Source organism: Mus caroli, chromosome 16, assembly GCF_900094665.2.
Source record: "Mus caroli chromosome 16, CAROLI_EIJ_v1.1, whole genome shotgun sequence".
In the NCBI taxonomy this organism is placed as follows: Eukaryota; Metazoa; Chordata; class Mammalia; order Rodentia; family Muridae; genus Mus; species Mus caroli.
The window spans coordinates 18,733,243-18,755,439 of record NC_034585.1 but is presented as its reverse complement, the minus strand read 5'-3'; the positions used below and the strand labels follow the sequence as shown (position 1 = coordinate 18,755,439).

Sequence of the window (22,197 nt, the reverse complement as noted above, 5' to 3'; positions counted from 1 at the left end):
ACAACCATATACAACAGGTTTCCAGTCAGAGCCATTCCTCTGGATTAGCTTTGTTTTCCAGATGGACTTATGTCCCAAGTCCCCGTGATATGTATGGTAATATGACAGGGGCCTTTCAGGGAGTGAGTTGTGATGGTAAGCATAGATTGTCAACTTGACAGAATCTAGAATCACCTGGGAGACAGACCTCTGGGCCTGCCTGTGGAGGATTATCTTGATCATATTAATTGCCCACCATGGGTGACACCATTCCCTGGCTAGGATCCTGTCCACAAGAGAGAAGACGACTGAGCAGCAACACTTGGAATCATGAACTAAGAAGGAAGGTGAGTCAGATAAACATCCTAAGACGTGTCATCAGATCATATCGTTATAAAGGCAAAAAAACATCACAGAAGCCCAATGTTAAAAAAAAAGAAAAAAGCAACTCACAACAGAACAGCACCATAGATTCACTGCTACAGAAGAAATCTGTGAGAAAGCAAGAAAGAAACAGCTTCTAAGCCAAGCTCTGAAGTCTTAAGTGGAACCTTTGCCAAGGAAACATCAACTGAGAGAAGCAAGAGCAAAGGAGTGTGTGAGGACTGGAAGACAGAGGAGTCTGCCAGGGAAACCCTAAGTTCCACTGGAATGTAGAAGCAGGAGGAGGATAAATCAGATGGCAGCTTCAGAAATCTGGAACATCTGACACAGACTGTAGGATGACCAGAGGGGCTGAATCGGAGAGTGGATTGTGATAAGGACTGTTCGTGGAGAAATGATCCTGTACAAGTAGGGGATTACAGGGCCAGGAGACCAATGTGTGAGGGACCACATGGGCCCAAGGAAGGGGTCCTGACTGCAGCAGTGATGAGAGCCGAAGCCCAGTGCAGAGAGCAGCCGCACAAGTGTTCCTACATATGGAAAATGTAGCAGACACATTCTGTACATTGTCAGTAGGTGGATAATCCTGCCATTAACAAAGAACGAATGCAGACATTTGTGGTTGAAGATTTCGTACTGTCGAGGGCTGGCATGTTGAATTAACTGGGGCAAATTTAGCACGAGAGAGGGTTTAGAATCCAGCACACCCACTGTAAGACTTCCAAGTTCCACCCTTTATCCTCCATTCAGAGACATAAAGTATGAGTCTTTGCCTGCTATAAAACCTTCCTACTTTGGAAGCCCTCCTGCTTTACTGTGACAGTCAGCGCTTGTTAAGTGTGTTGTCATTGCCAAGTTATATTACCAAGAAATACAGCCTTGAGTTACACTTCCAGTTCTGCACTCCCTGTACATGTAAGGTGCCAGCCAGCTCCCTGCACACAATACACATCATCTTCAGAGCTCTCCGTGGCTCAGTCTCCGCCCTGCTTGGTGTCCAAGGTCCCTTTTCTAGGATTCCAATCTCAGGGCCCATCTAGTGTTCTTCTGAGCTGTATCCCTTCCTTCTGCCCTGTACACACACCCTGACAAGAGCAGCTCCAGTCACAACTGACTCTCTTGCCCACTCAGTAAATGTCTGATTACATCCTACAACATCTCCATGCTTTCCTCCAAAATATTTCAAAGGCCATGATTACAAAATTTCCTGGATATCACTTAGTCTCAAGTTGTTTTCCCTATGTGTGCAACCATACAGTACATACAACCATACAGTACATAACAAGCCCATCTACCCCCATCAGTCTACTCTCAACACTCCTGCCAAAGTACACTTCAACACAAGCCTGTCACTGGAAAGCAGAGACCTCTGTTCTCTTCATTGCTCTGAAGTAGAAGGACTGTAACAGCAGGAAAGAACAGCACCTCCTGACAGTCTGGGGGAGTTACAGAGCTCCAGTCTCTGCATCTGGATCATCCGTCCAGACTAGAATAGATACAAATTCAAATCCCATCTTCACTAATGTATAAATGCTTCTTAAACACCTACCAGAGGGCTGGTGAGATGGCTCAGTGGGTAAGAGCACCCGACTGCTCTTCCGAAGGTCCAGAGTTCAAATCCCAGCAACCACATGGTGGCTCACAACCATCCGTAACGAGATCTGGTGCCCTCTTCTGGAGTGTCTGAAGACAGCTACAGTGTACTTACATATAATAAATAAATAAATCTTTAAAAAAAAAAAAACACCTACCAGATCTCAGGCATGGTAGAGCACACACTCTGGGCGTGCTACAACAACCCGGCCTCGGTGGGCACAGTAAACACAGTATAACATAATTAATAAAGTTGATATAAAAATGCCATTAGTAGTAATCCTCAGTTTCTACCTTCATGAAGCTCAAGGTGAGACAGGAAAATCTATAAACATATCTAATACAACGTGTAAGTGCAGATCAAAGCAACTTGAAAATACAAAGGAGCTCTAACCAACGTAGAAGCTTGTGGGAGGATGTAGAAGACGGTCAGCAATCTAGCAGAGAAAGGAGGAAAGAGGCTTGACTGGCTGAAAGAACATAAGTCATGATGATGACGCATGGGTGAAGAGAATGCAGAATGCTCAGCTACTGAGCAGCCAGAGACTGAAGTACGGAGGATCGTAGATGTCACATTACATCACTGACGGATATAGCATCAAAGTGGACCAAGCTAGGCCATAGCTCCAGTATGGTTTGCTCCTCCCAAAGGTGCATGAGCTGGAAGGAAGCTTGGCTTCTGTGAAAACAGTGGAGTTTGGGTCTAGTTGTCAGAAGCTGTATGCTCACAGACATCATTGAGGAGATAATGCTGGGCTGTCATAAAGGGCTATGCCTGATCCCTGTACAGAACCTCTCTGATTCTCCCTCACACACATGGACACCATGGTGCCATCCACCACAATATGACAAAGCCAAGGGGACATTTACTGGAAGCCAATCAGGTGAGACTACCCAATTTTAAGCTTTCAGCTTCCAACACTGTAAGCTAAATAAACCACTTTTCTGTATAAAGTCCCCAGGTCTATCTTATCGTAAAATTGCACTAACATACACTCAAGTATCTGTTCTTCACTCCTAGCTGATAAATAGAACTTCTAATTTTTAGCTGAGCATATGGTAACCCAAAATGCTTTAGTCTCTCTTCATAGCTTTCAAAGTTCTGGATAACATAATATATTTTTTAAAAATTATTTTATGTATATGAATACACTGTCAGTGTCTTCAGACACACCAGAAGAGGGCATCAGATCCCATTACAGATAGTTGTGAGCCACCATGTGGATGCTGGGAATTGAACTCAGGATCTCTGGAAGAGCAGTTAGTGCTCTTAACCACTGAGCCATCGCTCCAGCCTTGGGTAACATGATATTATAAGCAGTTTTATAGTATACAAATTCAAAGACATTTCCTTAAAGACACATGTCCTTCTGACACTGGCTTGCTGGCTGCAGAGTAACAGCTGGCTCTGAGCAGCCACACGGAACCATCAGAAACCCTGTGCTAAGTTTAACAATAAAGCGAGCTCAGTGCCTGGGGTCTGAGTCTCTCCCCTGGACCAGGTTGCCTACCTCCAGCTTAAGAAAGAACCACACATTCCCATCACAGTTAAACTACTGCCATTTTAAGTTATCTCACAGGGTAATTTAATTCTAACTGACCTAGCAGAGAGCTACAGAAAAATACCAGAGAGACAAAAGACAGGGTTACAAATAAGTAGACTATCTGGGAATCGAGGTGGAATTCTTTATATTAACTACCTGGATCTAACTGGTTTTATTTGAGAATATGAAAATTCTATTCCCATAGCCATCACCTCTTATCTTACAAGGCTCATAAATAGCTGAGCTGAGATGATTTATGTACTGTGCTCTGCATTTTACAAAGAATACTACAGATGCAACGTGCTTATGCTACATATAACTAGAGGATATTTTCATTCCAGCTTCCTGACCAAAGAATCTAAAAGGAAGTAGCCTCCTTTTTATGGGCTGATGAAAAGTGACAACTAAAATCCTCTGAAAAGCAGTGCCAACACAGAGGACAGGGGCTGGTCTGTCTCTGCACACGCTTACAGCAACAGCATGGATCCTAAAATAAGTCTTTCCTGACTCTGAAGCTGGACTGGGACAGTCCTCAAATCATCTTTATGGCATGGCCATAGTAACCAACTGAGCCTGGGAAGGACAGAGATTGCTGGTACGAATTACTTCTTAAGCTGTCTCTATCATTGCACACAATCATACTAATAAAGCAATCGTCACATTGAGACTTGTAACCTGTATCCAAGCATCCAGGTTAGGCTTAACACTAGAACACATCGTTAATATTTCATTCACCACTGGAGGACCAAACCCCATAATATAATACTAGTGCTACAACAAATGGCTCCATTAAACAAGTTATTTCAAATCCTACTCTAAAAATTTCAATAAGCTTAATATAGCACCAATCAATAGAAAGACATGCACTCTTTGAATGCTTACCTTCAATAAAATATCCACAATGCGCTGCTGGTATTCCACAGCTTGCTTATCATTTTTAAAGTCTTCAAAGGTCTAAATAGTGAAAGAAAAAACTTAAGTAACTGTTATTTGCTAATTTTAGGAGGAAACAAATTACTAGATCTCCTTGTCTTTAGCAGGGAACAACTGATTTTATTTCCTTTTATAAAATAACACCTAGATGATCATTAAAGCATATGTGAAATAAAATGACAAATGTCCATATTCTAATTTTTAAGGAATATTATCTACTAATATTCTTCATTTCAGATACATTTTGTGAAGAAAATACGCATTCAGAATGTTATCCCAACCCCCACCATACACATACACATGTACACACACACACACACGCACACACACACACACACACACACATATACATATGGGGAGGGGGTGTTATCCATGTATACAGGTGCCTTCAGAGACCAGAGCTACTAGGTCCTGGAGCTGGAGTTACAGGTGGTTGTTAGCCACCTGACATAGGAGATGGGACACAGAGAAGAGTCGGGATACACGTGAGGGGACTTCCTGGAGAAAGGAGAAGAGTTGGCTAGGAGGAGGACCATGGTGGAAAGGAACAAATGAAAACAAATGTATGTGCTTATGGTGATGCCCTGCAGAAACCACGTGCTTAATACACTAAGCTAAAAGTTAATTTACAATGTATCTTAATAAAAATAAAGAAAAATAATTATAGTAAAACTGCTGAAAGGCCAACATTTTTAAGCCTAATTACCAAAATGAGTTACCATATCCTTAAGATAGTGCTAAACACAGGATTTAAATATTTTATATTATTGCTTAATGTGTTCTGAATAGAATATGTATCCAAAACATTGGATTCTGAATTCAAGTTCACACAGAATTACACACAAGGGACAGAAACTGAGTCACACCTAGGTGCTGATCGTGAGTGAGAAAGACCCCCAGCACCTTCTCATAGTATGCATGCAGCAACTCCCCAACGCCCGCAACGGGTAAGGAAAGTTAGATTAACATAGACACAGTGATTGCTATGCCTTTACCTAGGAAATGGACTGCATATTGTCCCAGAGGAATTTTAAAAGGATCTGCACTATCATGGGCTTTCAAGACTCTGTCAGTTCTACTCAAGCCAGAGGACTTGGTAGTCTTTACAAAGACCATGAATTTTCCCCACCTTCCCTTTCCTCTGGTTGGCATGCCCTTCCCTCCCTATTTCTGACTGGCACATGGCAGGTGCTTTTAAAACAACCACTGAAGACAAACAAAACAGCCACTGAATTATCTAAATTATTTACACTGAAAAATAATCAGTGTTATCTCCACTAGTGTGCTCTGCAGTCAGCTAGATGAAACGAGTTGCCAAGGAGACCACAGGAAGGCTTATTAATCTGACAAGTTCAACCAGGAGATATTTTTGTACTTAGATGAGTTAAATATGAACCTGCCTGGAGACAAGAAGATGGGCAAGAAAATTCCAGTTCTATCTTCTGGCTTATTAGAACATGAACACACACACACATTCTCTCTCGTCCCAGAATGCTCACATGAGATGTCACTGAAGATGCAGAAGGTACCATTTGCTACAGAAGTGCCATTCAACTAATATCCAAAGGCAGAGAGAATTAACAAGTGTTCTATAAATAGTGACAAAGGAAAGAGACTTTCCATAACCATTTTCTCCTGGCAGCATGCAGCCACTACTTTGAAACACACACTGAGAAAGTGTGTTTCTGTAAATCTGATGAAATGGAGACATAGGAGTGTGACTGTTACGATACAAAGTTAGGATAAGGTGGTGGGAAACAGCTGCCAGGCCAGTCCACCACTGCTAGACTATCACACCACAGAGAAATGGAGATCTGAAACTCAAGTTCAAAGTTATCTGGGAACCAGGACATAAACAATTAAAGATTATTAGGAGGTGTGGATGATATGATAGCAAGGTAAATCTTAACCCAAGGTTAACAAACTCCTATATAAAAGGCCTGTGGGTAAACATGCCGCCCTTTGTAGGCTATATGTGCTCTCTATTATGTATTCTTCTTTCTTCTTTTTTAACAACCCTAATAATACAAACATTGTTAATTTATGTAAGTCTGGGATTAAATGGGGCTGGACTTAGTCCTCAGACAACTGTAGGACCCTGCCCTATCACAGAAGCTCTCCAAATAAAATATTATAAAAAATAAAATAAAATAAAAAGACCCACTCCAATGCATGTTGAAAGGCCATCCAGAGTGAGCGCAGCTGTGGGGTCCCCAAAGTGCACGGAAACGGTAGCCAGCCTCTCCTGGGCTTATCACACCTGATGCCCTGTGAGCTCTCCTCCCTTCCTCCATATGCAACTAAAGCCACCGTTTCTGAAGTCAGATGATCAGATTTAACCAATGCAGACTATGACACAAAGATCCACATGACACTCAGCCCCTTAAAGAAGTTTACTCCATTATATACTGTAACTTATACAAGCAGTGTGAGCACACAGAGGCGGGCACCACCTTACAGAGGTAGTGCTGGCATTTAGGTGTGTTCCCTTCTTGTTTCGTTTTCCTCCAATATTTTGTCTGTAAATGTGTTTCACATATTTGTGAACCGGATGACTTCACTAAACACCATAACATAAGCACTTCCCATCCTATCACACCTAAACAAGAAAGCACAATATAACGCAGCGCCCTTTAACTGGGAAGAGTGTTTACATTTTATGATTCCCCTAGAGAATTATATACAACAGAAACCCAGCTCATCTGAATTTACCTCTAACTAAACATTTTAGGAAGGTGTTTTCAGTGGAGACCTTCCACAGACCACTTCAGCTTCAGTTTACTCTACTGTGCTCACTACGTCTACCACAGACCCTTGTCCATACTGTAGACGCCAGTAGCGAGAGCATGGAATCAGAGACCACACCAACTAGCCAAAGGCTTTTTAAAAAACAAAAATGTTCTTCTTTCTTCCTTTCTTTCTTTCTTTCTTTCTTTCTTTCTTTCTTTCTTTCTTTCTTTCTTTCTTTCTTTCAGACAAGAGAGACAACAAAAAGGGAGGGAAGGGCTATAAGCAGGAACTAAGGGGCCCACCATCATGAAGCATTTCCACTCCTGACTTAGCTGCACACACGTATCTTTGGATCATTTGAAAATACCTTAGGAATCACAGTGTCCCTTACCAGTGCCAACACATTCAGAAATTCTCTTGTGTCAAAATGTAGCAAAGTCCGAACATAAGGATAGACTTCTTCCTCAGAGGATGCTTCTACAGAATGCAGGCGAATCAGAAACTCAAAAACCTAGGGTTAAAAGGTACATTATTGCCAGGCAGTGGTGGCGCACACCTTTAATCCCAGCACTTGGGAGGCAGAGGCAGGTGGATTTCTGAGTTGAGGCCAGCCTGGTCTATAGAGTGAGTTCCAGGGCAGCCAGGGCTACACAGAGAAATCCTGTCTCAAAAAAACCAAAAAATACATTATTTTCTATGACCTTACATCTTTCTGGAACAAGAATTTCCCATGTGGAGAAAGCAAAGGCAGGCTGAATGCACTTTAAACTGCCACCATGTTACACAATGTCTCTCTTAAATCCCCAATGTTAAATCTCTTAAACCAAATGTTAAAGTTGGCGACAGTGTGGACTCTTGTCCTTACAGTAGAGCTATGTATAATGTTCAACAGTCTGTCTTCAGTCACTATGCTGGCTGGCTTATGACTACTTAACATAAGCTAGAGCCATTGAGAGAATGCTTCCATAAGGTCTGGCTGTAGGCAGTCTGCAGGGCATGTTCTTAATTAGTGACTGATAGGGGAGGGGACCCAGTACCTGGACAGGTGGTGCTCGGTTCTATAAAAGCCAGCAAACAGCTCTCTTCCACAGCCTCTTCATCAGCTCCTGCCTTCAGGTTCCTGCCCTGACTCCCTGAGTGATGAACTGGGCTGTGTAACTGTAAGCTATCCCATCCAAATTGCTTTTGTTGATGGTACTTATCAAAACAAAAGGAACTATAACTGAGACAGTCATATTAAGAAGTGCAGACAATAAAAATGCCATAAAAATAATACCCACCTGGTTTTTAACCAAGGGAACAAGGTCTTCAGGAATGTCACCAAGAGGGTAGGCACGACCTGCCAGGCAACAGCTAGAAAAGAGGAAGAACAGATCTGATGCCTTGGTTTCTTGACTCTGAGATTCTACTTCCATCATGACATAGACTCAACTTTTGTCAGGTCAGGTTCAAAACCAGATCACTACTGTTCTGCAGGTGGCTAAGCACAGATGAGGACAATGTAGTGTGTATTTCAAAAGGTCGTGAGAAAGACAAAAGACCCAACAAAGAAAGAATTTCTGACAAATTTCCCTTATAAACATTGATGTGAAAATACTTAATAAAATATTCTCAAACTAAATCCAACGCATCAAAAAAGCAACTACCATGATCAAGTAGGCTTTATTTCAGTGATGGAGGATTCAACATATGAAAATCAACCCAATCTGTTGCAGGGGAAATATTAAAAAGAATCGCAAGTTCCTTGACCCTACTACTCTCAGCCCCGGCCATGCACTGGCTGGCAATGGCCGACCTGTTTTTATCTCATGGAGAGCTCCCGAAACGTCTCTGAAGACTCTTGGACTCTTGAGGACTCTTGGACCAATCCCCAGGGCAGTGGAAAGGTCTGACTTTCTATGCTCTATTAAGGTATGTGTAGGTTATTGGTCCCACGTGGCTCGCTGATCGGAGAGGCAGGACGCAGGAAGTTGGCCATGCTTACCGTAACCACACTGTCGCTGGGTGGGTATCAGGCCCTAAGGAAACCGCTGGACACCACTCCAGGGGTGGGGAAGCACAGTCTGAGGCGCGGGTCAGCCTGAACTGGCTCAGGGATCCCCAGGCCTGCAAGGAGGCTGGGGCCATCTGGTTCTAGGGCTCTCACACACCCAGGCGCTGAGCGCGGATGCTGAGGAAGAGCTGAGAATGGAGTGGCCCTCCACTACACCCCGCAGGCTGGATCTAGCCGGGCCAGCCGAGGGGGAAGATAGGGAAGCTCTGGCTGGTCCCGAGAGATAGGAGCAGTTCTTGGCTTGACAGTGGCAGGCTTGGCTTGGTCTTGGTGGTGGCTGTGGCTGGGAGCACAGAGAGGCCTTCTACGGGAGATTAAATGGTGGCTCTGTAGGCTCCCCATGGTGACAGTTCATGTTTTTAAGGCATTTATTGTCATGGTGGAAAGTAGATGAGTAAAACCATACCCCATTTCTAAGGGTGAGCCTGAGGTTAAATACATTTTGCAGGGAGGAATGGCTGGGAAGAAAAACTTATTGGGTAAGCCTCCAGGTCTTTAGGTACCTCATTTGTGACTGATGGCCACAAATCTATGGAGGGCTGCAGCTAGTGACAGGGGCCTGGTGCCCAGGAACAGGTGAAACACCTGCCATCCTTTCAAGGTCTCCAGGGTTTGGAGCCTTAACTCAACCAGGAACAATGCTACCTTTCACTGTCCCACAGTATGAGAAGTGTCAGTCTACTTAATTCAGCAGAGCGGAGGAGACCTGACAGGGAGCACAGTGGAGCCAGGTACCATAAACTGAGAGCTATCAAGTCACAGCACAGACAGCTTCCTAACTCTCCATTCCAGGGATGTCTGGCTTGATTCAATCAATGGGGCCTGTTCTAAAGAGCAGGTCCATCTTCTAACAAAAAGCTTTTGAATATTTTCATCATAAATCTTCAGGAGAAAACTGTATTAACTCTTGCTTCTTAAACATCACACAATATAGACATTTATCAAAAAACATCACACTGTAGCCCATAAATACATATAATTTCTATGTTTTCATGTATTAGTTCAAGGGGGAAAAAAGAGATGACATTTGGTTCAGAAAACACGGATGAAGAGAGGGGGTGGCACCCCATACTCTGCAGTGCACACAAAGACAGCAGTAATGGGGACGCTCCACCAAAGGCCTGGTATCCAGAAAGAACCTAACGGTACCATTCAGCTACAGTTTGCCTGCTAGAGGCCTGATACTTTAGAGGTTTCACAGTGGCAGGTAACACTTGGAAATCAGCCATGGTAATGAGCACAGGGAAAATAAATGGCTTCCTTTTAAGGAGTTTGCAGCTGGGAAAGAGTTTGCCCTGTGACTTCACCTCTGAATCAAAATTTCTTAAAAAAAAAAATTAATGGCTTGACTTCTGAATTATTTATGAACATTTGAATATCTCTCTTAATTAACTTTTGAGGTGTGGTAGGAACAACTTTACAACTCTATGAACCTGCCATCAATTTTTAATAATAGAAACAACTTGGTAACAGATATTCCAGAGTTTAAAATATGATAATGAAGTGCTAGGTAACTGTTATTATGATCTACCTCCCCACCAAGCACCTACAGGGCCAGTTCTACCCAGACTGAACCCTCATACTCTACTGGGATGAACCCTCTTCTATGTGTCAAGACTCAGTGGTTTACTTCTGTCATTAATGCCTCTATGACTTAAAGAAGTTTCTTGCCCATATATGTAAAACTAGGGTTACACACATTATCCAGACTTTCTGGTAGTAAAGTAGAATACACAACACAGCGGTCTCTCAGCCACCAACAGAGCATTCCATGTTGTGGCAACCGCCCTTTGCACTATGGGGTGTTAGCAGTATGCTTGCCTTCAAAGCCTGTCAGAAGTCATATCTGAAGTAGCTTCAGGTATTGCCAGACATGGAATCTCCTACATAAAATGCCTTTGAAAGAATGAATAACACTACACAGACAGGATATTGCTGTACCAGTTCAAACATTGGGGATTGGAAGACACAGTTACAAACACATCAGAACCTCTCACTGATGTACACACAACTACAAACACATCAGAACCTCTCACTAACGTACACACAGCTACAGACACATCAGATTCTCTCACTAATGTACACACGGAGAGGGTCACATACAGCTACAGACACATGGGAGCCTCTCACTGATGTACACACGGAGAGGGACACACAGCTACAGACACATGGGAGCCTCTCACCTGATGTACACACGGAGAGGGACACACAGCTACAGACACATCAGAACCTCTCACTGATGTACACATGGAGAGGGACACACAGCTACAGACACATGGGAGCCTCTCACCTGATGTACACCAGAAGCTTGTTGCCCATAACAACTTGCTCATCTGAAACAGAAATAAAAGTACTCAGCAGTTCTCTCTCTGGCCTTTTCAGAACAATAACATTTATGTTTCTGTTGGCTTTAAGATGATGTAAATATATTCCCAAATAACATAAAATTGAGATGACAAATTACTTCACTTTTTAATTTCCCTCTAGATTGTATTTGAAGACCTGTGTAGACCCATGTAAAGCTGAGAAGATGTGTATGTGCTGTTACAGCCAGGGAGCAGGGAGTGCGGAGAAAAGCTGCTGACCTGCAGATCATTGCCAATTACTATTAAGATGTAGTTACAGTGTGTTCTCACTGGTCACCCACCACCCACAGTGCACAGGTCTCAGGAGGCCACGTTTCCAAATGTTTGAAGTAATAAACCTATAAATAGCCTATTCTAAACTATGTTAAGAGATTCTGTTACTTGGTGTGTCTTTTGGAGTACCAAAAAGATAATTAGATGAGTTTTTAGCCTAAGGGGTAAAGGTATCACACACTGGAACCCCATCAATAAGATGAAGTGATTGGGGGCAGTTATGGAGCAAAGATTACAGGGATCTGTTATTGGTTACGAAGAACTGGAACTGGAATCCTAGAAATAATGCAAGTAAGAAAATGTCTTTATCAGTAATAAATACTAAAGTCTGTGACATTCTACAAATAAAACTGAACTTCTCAACACTACATGAATAGTTATATTTTGCTTTAACTCAAAGTGTCATTTGATCCACCTCAACTAGTATGACACATGACAGTAATCAGCTCAGTGATGCACCAAGTTCAGGTTTACTGACTAACTAAACATATACTTTGTGTGTGTTTGTATGTGCATGTGTGTGTGTGTGTGTGTGTGAGTGTGGTATGTATATATGTGGTGGTATGTGTATGTGCATGTGGTATGGTGTATGTGAATGTGTATGTACGATAATATATGTGTGGTGTATGTATATGTGTGTGTGTGTGTGTGTGTGTGTGNGAGAGAGAGAGAGAGAGAGAGAGTGTTCTGTGCTGTGTGTATGTGTGTGTAAAAGAGAGATGTGTGTCTGTGGTGACCTATGTGTAGGTCAGAAGACAACTTTGGGAAGTGGAGTTAGTTCTCTCTCTTCGTGCTGTGGGTCTGGGGCTCGGATATTGTCGGCTTTGGAGGCAAGGGCCTCTACTCACTACTCACTGAGTCACCGTCCCAGCACATGATTATGTAAATACTTTAGTATTAGAAATCTCAGGGAAAGTACATGTAGCTTGTAGTATCTTCCTAGAGAGATGAATGTACTCATCAGCATGCCCCTACCCACCACTCCACTCCCAGGCCTTCCTCTGGAGTGGGAGGTCTGTGACATGTAAGCCGGAGATTAGCAAATGTGTAGGAGTGCAGCCAAAACTGAGACTCAGTCTCCACTACCTAAGTCTTTCCAGTGCATTCTAGATAGTTCTCTATTGTACAAGTTCAACAATGTTGCTCAGATTTTTCAGTGCTTAGATTTTCCATATTTATTTATGGTTGATTCATGTAAGAACACCAACTTTCAAGCCTACATCAACAATACAAGGTTTGGGCTGTAATAAGATATGACATATTAAGACTAAACAAGATGACTCCTATTCTATCATTGCAGAGAGGGAGTGGGGAGGAAAGAAGAAAAGGAAGGGAAGTCTGCACTTAATACACAAAGGAACTATAAAAATTAGACGCTAATGGGGTTGGGGATTTAGCTCAGTGGTAGAGCGCTTGCCTAGCAAGTGCAAGGCCCTGGGTTCAGTCCTCAGCTCTGAAAAAAAAGAAAGGAAGGAAGAAAGGAAGAAAGGAAGAAAGGAAGAAAGGAAGAAAGGAAGAAAGAAAGAAAGAAAGAAAGAAAGAAAGAAAGAAAGAAAGAAAGAAAGAAAGAAAGAAAGAAAGACAGACAAAACAACAAAGAGTTAGATGCTAACAACTGAGGGCATGCAGAGTCCTCTTCTCCCATGAGGACTCTCCCTGAGGGTAAGTGTACTGTTATACAACAAACCAGACACAAGTTCAGAAAGACTTTCTGTCTCAAGATGCCAGGAATGAAGGCTATGGATGCAGTTCAGTGGCTGCATGCATCCATATGGAGCACTGCCCAGCATTTTCCAGGCTCTAGTTTCAATGCCCAGGACCAATCTGGAAACTCACTTACAAGACCCATTCTTAGTAAAACTGCCCCATAAAATGAATGAGCAGAACCCAGTCTCCATATAACTGCCTTTTCCAGACTCTCATTCCTAAAGTTAAACACTCAGCTCCATGAGGAACTATTATCCCTGAAGACTAAGAAGACCTTCCTAAAAGGTAAAGTGGAGGATGAATGTGCAAGGGCTTAAAAGTTCAACACATTCCTGGAATTAGCAATACTTGCATACACAAGAGCTGTGAACATATCCAGGAAGACCAGAGATGGCCCTACTCACAACTGGAGGCTGACTCTGAAGCGATGCCCATGAAGAAATAAAGGCCAACAGAAAACTTTCACCTGTCTGAGAATGGAAAATTCCTGAGCAAAAACAAACAAGTAAGTCTTGTGTCCTCTGCCTCATCTAGACAGAAGAGCAGCCTAGGATGGGTGTAGCCTGATATTCTCGGGTATGGTCAGCCTTAGGGCCATGATCTTCCTGATCCACCATGAGGTCTTCCTGCGTGTGCTTCTGCCCTTAGAGTCGGCTGCCATGAGGTCCTCACAAGTCCCAGCCACGTCAGGACCATACTATTGAATTCCCAGAACCGAGGACTTGGGAAGAATCAACACAACCACTGAAACAAACACAGGAAGGCAGAAAAGATCCCCTATAAAACACGCTGTCTGCCATGACTGGGTCTAGACTCTGCCCCTGGTGAGAAGGTGGCAACCTGGGTTGCAGGTGGAACTTTCAGAAGGAAAGGTGCTGCGAACAATATGATAAGATATAGCATGTGCTCTAAAGGAGCCAGCAGTGACACAGCAGAGACAATCAGAAAAGCACCATCTACTCCTGGGTTGCCTCAAATAAACTGAGGAGAGGGTCACACACTACAGGGCAGGGCTGCTGCACTGAACACCTCATCTGTTGTGTCACTCATGATCTAGAGTTTGCTCACTCTAAAAGAGTAACAACAGATGGACAGATGATGCTCGGGAGATTCCCCTTCAAAGAGGCTGGAGACAAAAGGATCTAGATAAAGATCAATGGGTCCTTCTATGTCTCTTTCTTTTACAAATGACCAGAGGCACTGTACCACTGGCTACAGGCTGTAGATCCTTCAGAGCCTGGATGAAGGCAGCCACAAGTCGAAGGGCAGGAAGGTGTGTAGGTACAAGAAGGAAAACAATATTTTGTGCACTTGGTGATGGCAAGCAATAGGAAAGACCCATGAGAAAGCAGAGCAGTCTGGAGTGTGGGGGGGTGTGGTGGAGGGTGGAAGAGGGGTGGGGGCAGACAGATGCCCCTCTCTGGCTGAAGCTTATCTCTGGGTGGCCTCAGGAAAGAGTGGTGCCCCTGATGGAGCAGATGGCCTCTGTTTAAGGAAAATCCATCTCAGGTCTGTCTTTCCAACTTTCCAGGTAAAATACTTCTGAATTCTAAGACTAGCACTGTGCAACTTAGCAATTTTCATAAATAGTGACTTCCACAGGAAGTCAAAACCTTCAGAGGTAAGATGCAGCTCATGAAATTTTGAAAACCAATAAAAAATTAATTTTGATTGTTGCTTCAGTTCAGCTAAATGGCAATTAGGGGACTCTGGCAGGAAATCTACTTTTCCATTTGAACTAAAGTAATTTTAGTATATAATGGCACCAGTTCATTTACCATGAACATAAGACATTTTGATAACAGTTACTAAGCCTTTAGAAATTAATTCACAAAAGGAGTTAGGCTACATAAAACTTGAAAAGTTAAATACCCTCATAGTTATAAGCAATTTGAAGATGTCCTATGAAACTGTCATTCATCTCAGTGATAAACATTTTCTGAACATTAGCTATAAAAACTGGAAGGACTGAGGCATGAGACAGAACAATGAAATAACAGTAAAGCGCTCCACAATAAGGCAATTACAGAAGGTATGCAGACACGGAATTGTTGAACAGAACCATAAAGCAATAGCAATTCCAGAACATTCCACATAATAGAATACTTTCATTATGTCCTCCAGTGTGTTTGAAACACTCTCTAGAGTAGACCAGATATTAAGCCATAAAATAAATCTCACTATGATTTAAAAGGCAGATAAATAATAATGTGCTTTCTAATGAAATAAGGTCTACATTAGAAGAAAATGTATCAGGATGGGACCGGCAGCACAGTTCAGTGTGCAAGCACGAGGACCAGAGTCTAGATCCCCAGAGGAGTCTAGATCCCCAGAGGAGTCTAGATCCCCAGAGTCTAGATCCCCAGAGGAGTCTAGATCCCCAGAGTCTAGATCCCCAGAGGAGTCTAGATCCCCAGAGGAGTCTACATCCCCAGAGGAGTCTAGATCCCCAGAGTCTAGATCCCCAGAGGAGTCTAGATTCCCCAGAGGAGTCTAGATCCCCAGAGGAGTCTAGATCCCCAGAGGAGTCTAGATCCCCAGAGTCTAGATCCCCAGAGGAGTCTAGATCCCCAGAGGAGTCTAGATCCCCAGAGGAGTCTAGATCCCCAGAGGAGCCTAGATCCCCAGAGCCTAGATCCCCAGAGTCTAGATCCCCAGAGTCTAGATCCCCAGAGCCTACAGAACATCTGGAACCTCAGCACCGCACAGCCAAGCAAAGCCCTAGAACTTACTCACTGACTTGACCCCAAACAGACTGGTCCAGGTTCGAGGAGCAATCCTGTCTCCAGAAATAAGGTGGGGGAGGGGAGGCTAGACAGCTCAGTGGCTAACAAATGCATATGCTGGTAGCCTGGATCTGACTCTGCAGCCCAGGTAAAGGGAGAAGGAGAGAAGCATAGCTACTCTACGGTGCTACCTTATGACCGCCACATGTATACCATGAGCCTGTGTGTCCCCCACCCAATAAATCAACCAGAATGTAACAAATCTTTTCAAAGAAGGAGGAGAAGGGATACCTGTAAGAGTCTTCCCTGCATTCAGAGGTGGGGCGATGACTTTGAAAAGCTTCTAAATTGAAACAGAGAAATCACGGTCATTTCAAAGCATAGCATTTTTAAAGATAATCATGAACATTAAAGTTGGTACCCCTCCCTTTGATGGAGTTACCTATTTGCCGTGAGATTAAATATAAGACTTTATGAACAGATTGCTAATTGGAAGGAAGGACCTTCTCTGCATAATCTCCAATGCCACACCCCATTCAGTAACACCAGCTTCTTGAAGGACTTTGTCAAGATTGTGGTTTTTGATATTAAAAGCATGTTAGGTTCTCCCACCAAAGTGGCAATGCAGAGGATTTTAGACCAGAAACATCTCAACAGCTGTGGCCCCAGGAAAAAGCACACTACCTACATCACTCAAACATACACAGACCCAAAGAGCACTGTCAGGGTCTTCCAGAGGAATTCTGGTCTGGCTTGGGAGACAATGTCCTACTCTGTAGCTCAAGATGGCCTTTAACATATAGCAATTCTCCTGCCTCAGCTCTAAGTACAGGGATTATAGGCATGAATCACCATGCCCAACATTCCTGTCTGGGAAAAAAACTGACTTTGAAAAAAGAACTTGAATGAATAGTTACTATTTGGGATGCACAGAGTGGGTCCCTTAGAGTTATGTTATTTCCTTCGTCTCACTAGGATGCTGACTGAAGCCCTTACAGAATCACACTGGTGGCTTCTGGATACTCGACTGCTTAACAGTTGGACTGCTTCTTGGACCTTGCTGCACTCGCTCATCATTGTAACCAAACACAGAAACTGTTTGCCACAATTAAGACAGGTTCCCAAGCTTTGTTTACAACTTACTTTATCTACTTTATTTTATTTTATTTTATTTTATTATTTAATTGAAAATAAATCTTTTTCATACCATATATTCTGAACACAGTTCCTCTCCCCCAACTCTTCCCACACACCCCACCCCATATGTTTTCCTTCTCTCTCTTTAGAAGGGAAGAATGTTCTGCATGGAGGAAGGACGGAGCCCTACAGGGGAGGTGGGGAGACATGGGAGGGGAATACCTGACTTGGTCAAAACAAAGAACAGATTTTCAACATCATTGATAGCCAGGGTTAGAAAATGACCAAGAGGAAAGGGGTGTGATCAAAATTGAGGGTAGCATGCTCAAAAAGACTGCAGCTGAATGACTTATGGCCAAACAATGCTGGAGTGGGTATCTGGCACCCTCGGGGTAACTCTGCCACTACTGCATTGGGCAGAGACTGAGAAAGCTACATGTGTCTGCAGCCACATCATCCACAGTGACAAGAGGCAATCGAGGCCTCTGTGCTTCTAGACTCTCTCAGTGAAGAGAACAAAGACAGCATCATGAATACCCTAATATTCTGTATTCAGCAAAGCAACATACTAGCAATCTACAGTGACTCTTGAGCACGTACAGGACCCAAACTACCCGCAGAAACAGCATTGCCCAACAGCAACAGAAGTTACAGTAACTGTAGCATAAAAAAACAGAATAGAACTTAACAAGTAGGCATTATTTCTACCTACTGTCCTTTGGTGCTTAGATATTTATTTACATATGCATATGAACAACAGCAGCTTAGGTAAGAAACAAAAGCCTACAGAGCTGAGCTGAAAGGTGTGGCTCTGTGGTAGAGAATGCACACCACACAAGAGGTCCTGAGTTCAATCACCAGCAACAAAAATGAACAACAACAACAACAACAAGCCATCTAAATGTCCCAGTAATAAATACTCCTGAAAGCTAAGGGCCAGTGAGATGGCTCAGTGGTGAAGGTGCCCTGGCAGCCTGGATTTAATGCCTAGGACTGTATGACAGAAGAAAGAGAACACACACAAAATAAATAAATGTAATAATTTAATTTTAAAACGAAAACAGTTCTAATAAGCTCATATAAAGATGTTAATTAGATGAAAACAAAGTGTTCAACGTAACCAGGGAGCAGAGACTTCAGACAGTGTGAAATGTGCTGAGTTAGCCAGCATCTTACCTCCATGGGACTAATAAACTCATTCATGCCTCGGTTGTAGACATAGACCATGGCGTCATACAGACGATTCTCCCAACACATGAGGACCACCTGTAACAGGGAAAACCTCATGACACACTCAACACTACCACACAGCGACTTCCCTGCAAACGCTGAGAATGAAGGCCTTAGTCTTCCCTGAGTTTTCTTATTCCCTCTTCTCTAATGGAAATTGAAACAAATTCTCACACTCAATGGAGGGTGATATTGCAGGTTCAGTATCAGTTCAGAGTACAACAGCTACTTTAAAGTACCCCTCAAACTTCTAATTTTGTTTCTTTAAAATAACCTTCCTTTCAATATTCACTTTGCATTTCATCATTAAAATAGTTCTTCAAACGTTTATAGAACATCTTAGCATAAGAATAAAGTGACCCTGGGGTTCTACCCTTCTATACCTTATGCTCAGCTTGCACACTGTCAAAGAAGAAAACAAAATGTGTAAGTTAGGGCTCACGAGGGATATATGAGAGAGTTTGGAGGGACGACAAAAAAGGGAACATAATATAATTATACTCTCAGACATCAGAGAAATTAATAAAGAGTTGTAGAAGACATTCATTCACACACACACACACACACACACCCATTGTTTACAATTACAATATCATTCTACAGGAACCTGACTTCATCTTCAGCAAAGTCATTCAGAACAACAGATGACCTGGGATCTAAAGGCAGACACCTGGCATGTGAGCCAACAGAAGAAATGAACATGATAGATCACACGGGCAGAAGGCGGTAAGGATGGGAATCGTGGAAAAGAAATGTGGTGTGGCTGAACAGAGAGGAGAGAAAACATTTACAGAAACATTCAGGATCAGGTGTGGGGAAGGACAGGAGATGGCCAGATGGCCACAAGAATGAATGGAATCTGCAACTGACAGGGGTGAGAAGGTAGGGGCATCTCCAGGACGAGACAGAGACCTGGGATAAGGGAGGTATCCAAGAATCAATGGGAGTGACCTTAGCTGTGACTCACCACATTGGGGATATGGAACCTAAAAAGGCCATCTCCTGTAGCCAGGCAAGAGGAACTCCAGTAAAGCAATAGGGACACCAACCCACCCACAAAACTTTCAACCCAAAATTTATCCTGTCTATAAGAAATACAGGGATGGGATGGAGCAGAGAATGGCCAACTAATAACAGGCCTAACTTGAGACTCATCCCATAGTCAAACACCAATCCCTGACACTATTAGTGATACTCTGTGATGCTTGCAGACAGGAGTCTGACATGGCTGACCTCTGAGAGTCTTCAACCAGCAACTGACTCAGACACCCACAGCCAAACAGTGGATGGAGCTTGTAGATGCTTATGGAAGAATAGGAGGAAGGGTTGCAGCCCCTTAGGGGATAGGAACTCCACAAGAAGACCAACAGAGTCAACTCACCTGGACCCCCTGGGCTCTCAGAGACTGAACCACCAATCAAAGAACATACACGGCTGGACCTAGGCCTTCTCACACATATGTAGCAGATGTGTAGCTTTGTCTTTATGTGAGCCTCTAACAACTGGAACGGGTCTATGTCTAAAGCTGTTGCCTGTACCGGAGGGATCTGTTCTTCTAGCTGGACTGCCTTGTCTGGCCTCAGTGAGAGAGGAGGCACCTAGCTCCTCAGAGACTTGAAGTGCCAGAGTGGAAGAATATCCCCGTGGATCCCACCCACGCAAATGGGGATGGAGGAAGGATTGTGGGAGGGGTGACTAGGAGGGGGCAGTGAGAGGGATGTAAAGTGAATAAGTAAAATAAATAAATAAAATTTTAAAAGATAGTATCTTTTAAAAATATTTTTTAATTCACTTTACATCCCAATTCCTGGTCCCTCTCCTGGTCGTCCCCCTTCCCCCAATCCCTTCTCCTCTGAGAGAGTGAGGCCTCCCAACCCTGGCATATCAAGTCTCTGCAGAGCTAAGTGCTTCTTCTCCTACTGAGGCCAGACAAGACATCCAAGTTAGGGAATGGATTACACATACAGGCAATAGCTTTAGGGACAGCCCCTGTTCCAATTGTTAGGGACCTGCATGAAGACCAGGCTGCAGGTCTAGCCTGTGTATGTGGTTCAGTCTCTGAGAGTCCCAGGAGTCCAGGTGAGTTGACTCTGTTGGTCTTCCTGAGTTCCTATCTCAATCCCCCCCCCCCTTCTTCCATAAGATTTCTTTACAGCACACGGATGCTCTACCTCTGCTCATGAGGTTCCAGGTCTGCTTGCCCCTCCTGTCATTTTAACACTCAAGGCAGGTTCGCTTTCCCCCTTTACACTGGCTTTTACCTAAAACAATCTTATCCTCTAAAATGCTGGCACTATTGATTTCTCTCTGCATCTGTATGCTGGCACTATTGATTTCCCTCTCTGCATCTGTATGTCTTGTCTATTCTTTTTCTTCCTTGAGAGGGTCTCATGCATCTCAGACTGGCCTGAAAGAGTTGTTGAGCCTCTAATCCTCCTGGCTTTGCCCCCACAACCCCAAACACTGACCGGGCCAACAGACATGCACCACCATTCTCATTCTGATGTCTTCTGTCATTCAGAAAGGTTTTCTATAGTTAGCCAGTCTCAGGCAGCCTATCTCTCTACTATATTGTTGGTTTTGATTTTTAACATATGTTTTTCAAATATTCAGTGGCTTTTTTACTTTTCTGCTTATTGCCAAACTTTTCTCCCTTATCTTATGAAGAGACACTTCAAGAGCAGGATAGCTGCAGCATCCTCAGATCCTGTCACTGAACAAGTACTGCTGGAGGGAAATAACACATGCTGAACATGACAGTAAGTACACACACACACACACACACACACACACACTCGGATCTAAGCAAGGTCCTTACTGACTCAACTGAAAGCAACCTGGAAAAGTTGTCAGGATGTAATACAAATGGAAACAGTGACCCAGACAAGGTTTTCATCATGTAGTGTGACTAGGAATGAGGAGGCTGGTGGCTCTGGGGTAGGAGGTACTGACACAGAGATGAGAAACTGAGGGGACTTTGTGTTGTTTTAATGTGGAAAAGATCAGAGCACATTTACATTGTATTTAGGAAAAGCTGAAAATATTAGGAAGAAATAAAAATTTCTCATAGATGTGACCACCATATTAATGCAGATTAATAACATATTCCCAAAATACTAGGCTGTTGTCAGACTGCACCAAATTACCCACACACCAGAAAGGCATGTGCTCAGAGGACTGGGCTTTACCTCGGATGCTCACTGACATTAGGAATATATTGTGGTATTCTCAAGGCTTTCGTTCTGTGGGCTCTGCACCTTCTCAAAAGGGTTTGGTTCTCCCAAGACATCTGAAAGCCAGTCATGCCTTAGACTCTTAGGAGTATCACACTCAGTAGGTAGTTTAATATGATTAAAGAATTAAATACCATCAGTCACAGCTGCCTAAACCCAGATATATTACCAACCACGGTGCCTGAACCCAGATATATTACCAACCACGCTGCCTGAACCCAGATATATTACCAACTACGGTGCCTGAACCCAGATATATTACCAACCACGGTGCCTGACCCCAGATATATTACCAACCACGGTGCCTGA

The 22,197-nt window shown here is 43.3% G+C and overlaps 1 protein-coding gene across 5 annotated transcripts in view; it reads right to left on the bottom strand.

The window, feature by feature from the left end:
* Window positions 1-22,197, bottom strand: part of Vps8 (VPS8 subunit of CORVET complex) — a 212,540-nt gene that overhangs the window by 111,734 nt on the left and 78,609 nt on the right. For all 5 annotated transcript variants that reach the window (XM_029470466.1, XM_021184755.2, XM_029470467.1 and 2 more), the window contains 6 exons: window positions 18,602-18,691; window positions 16,580-16,631; window positions 11,507-11,549; window positions 8,444-8,516; window positions 7,555-7,674; window positions 4,383-4,454 (listed from right to left, as the gene is read on the bottom strand). In XM_029470466.1, coding sequence (XP_029326326.1) covers window positions 4,383-4,454; window positions 7,555-7,674; window positions 8,444-8,516; window positions 11,507-11,549; window positions 16,580-16,631; window positions 18,602-18,691 — 450 coding nt within the window. The remainder of the gene's footprint in view (window positions 1-4,382; window positions 4,455-7,554; window positions 7,675-8,443; window positions 8,517-11,506; window positions 11,550-16,579; window positions 16,632-18,601; window positions 18,692-22,197) is intronic.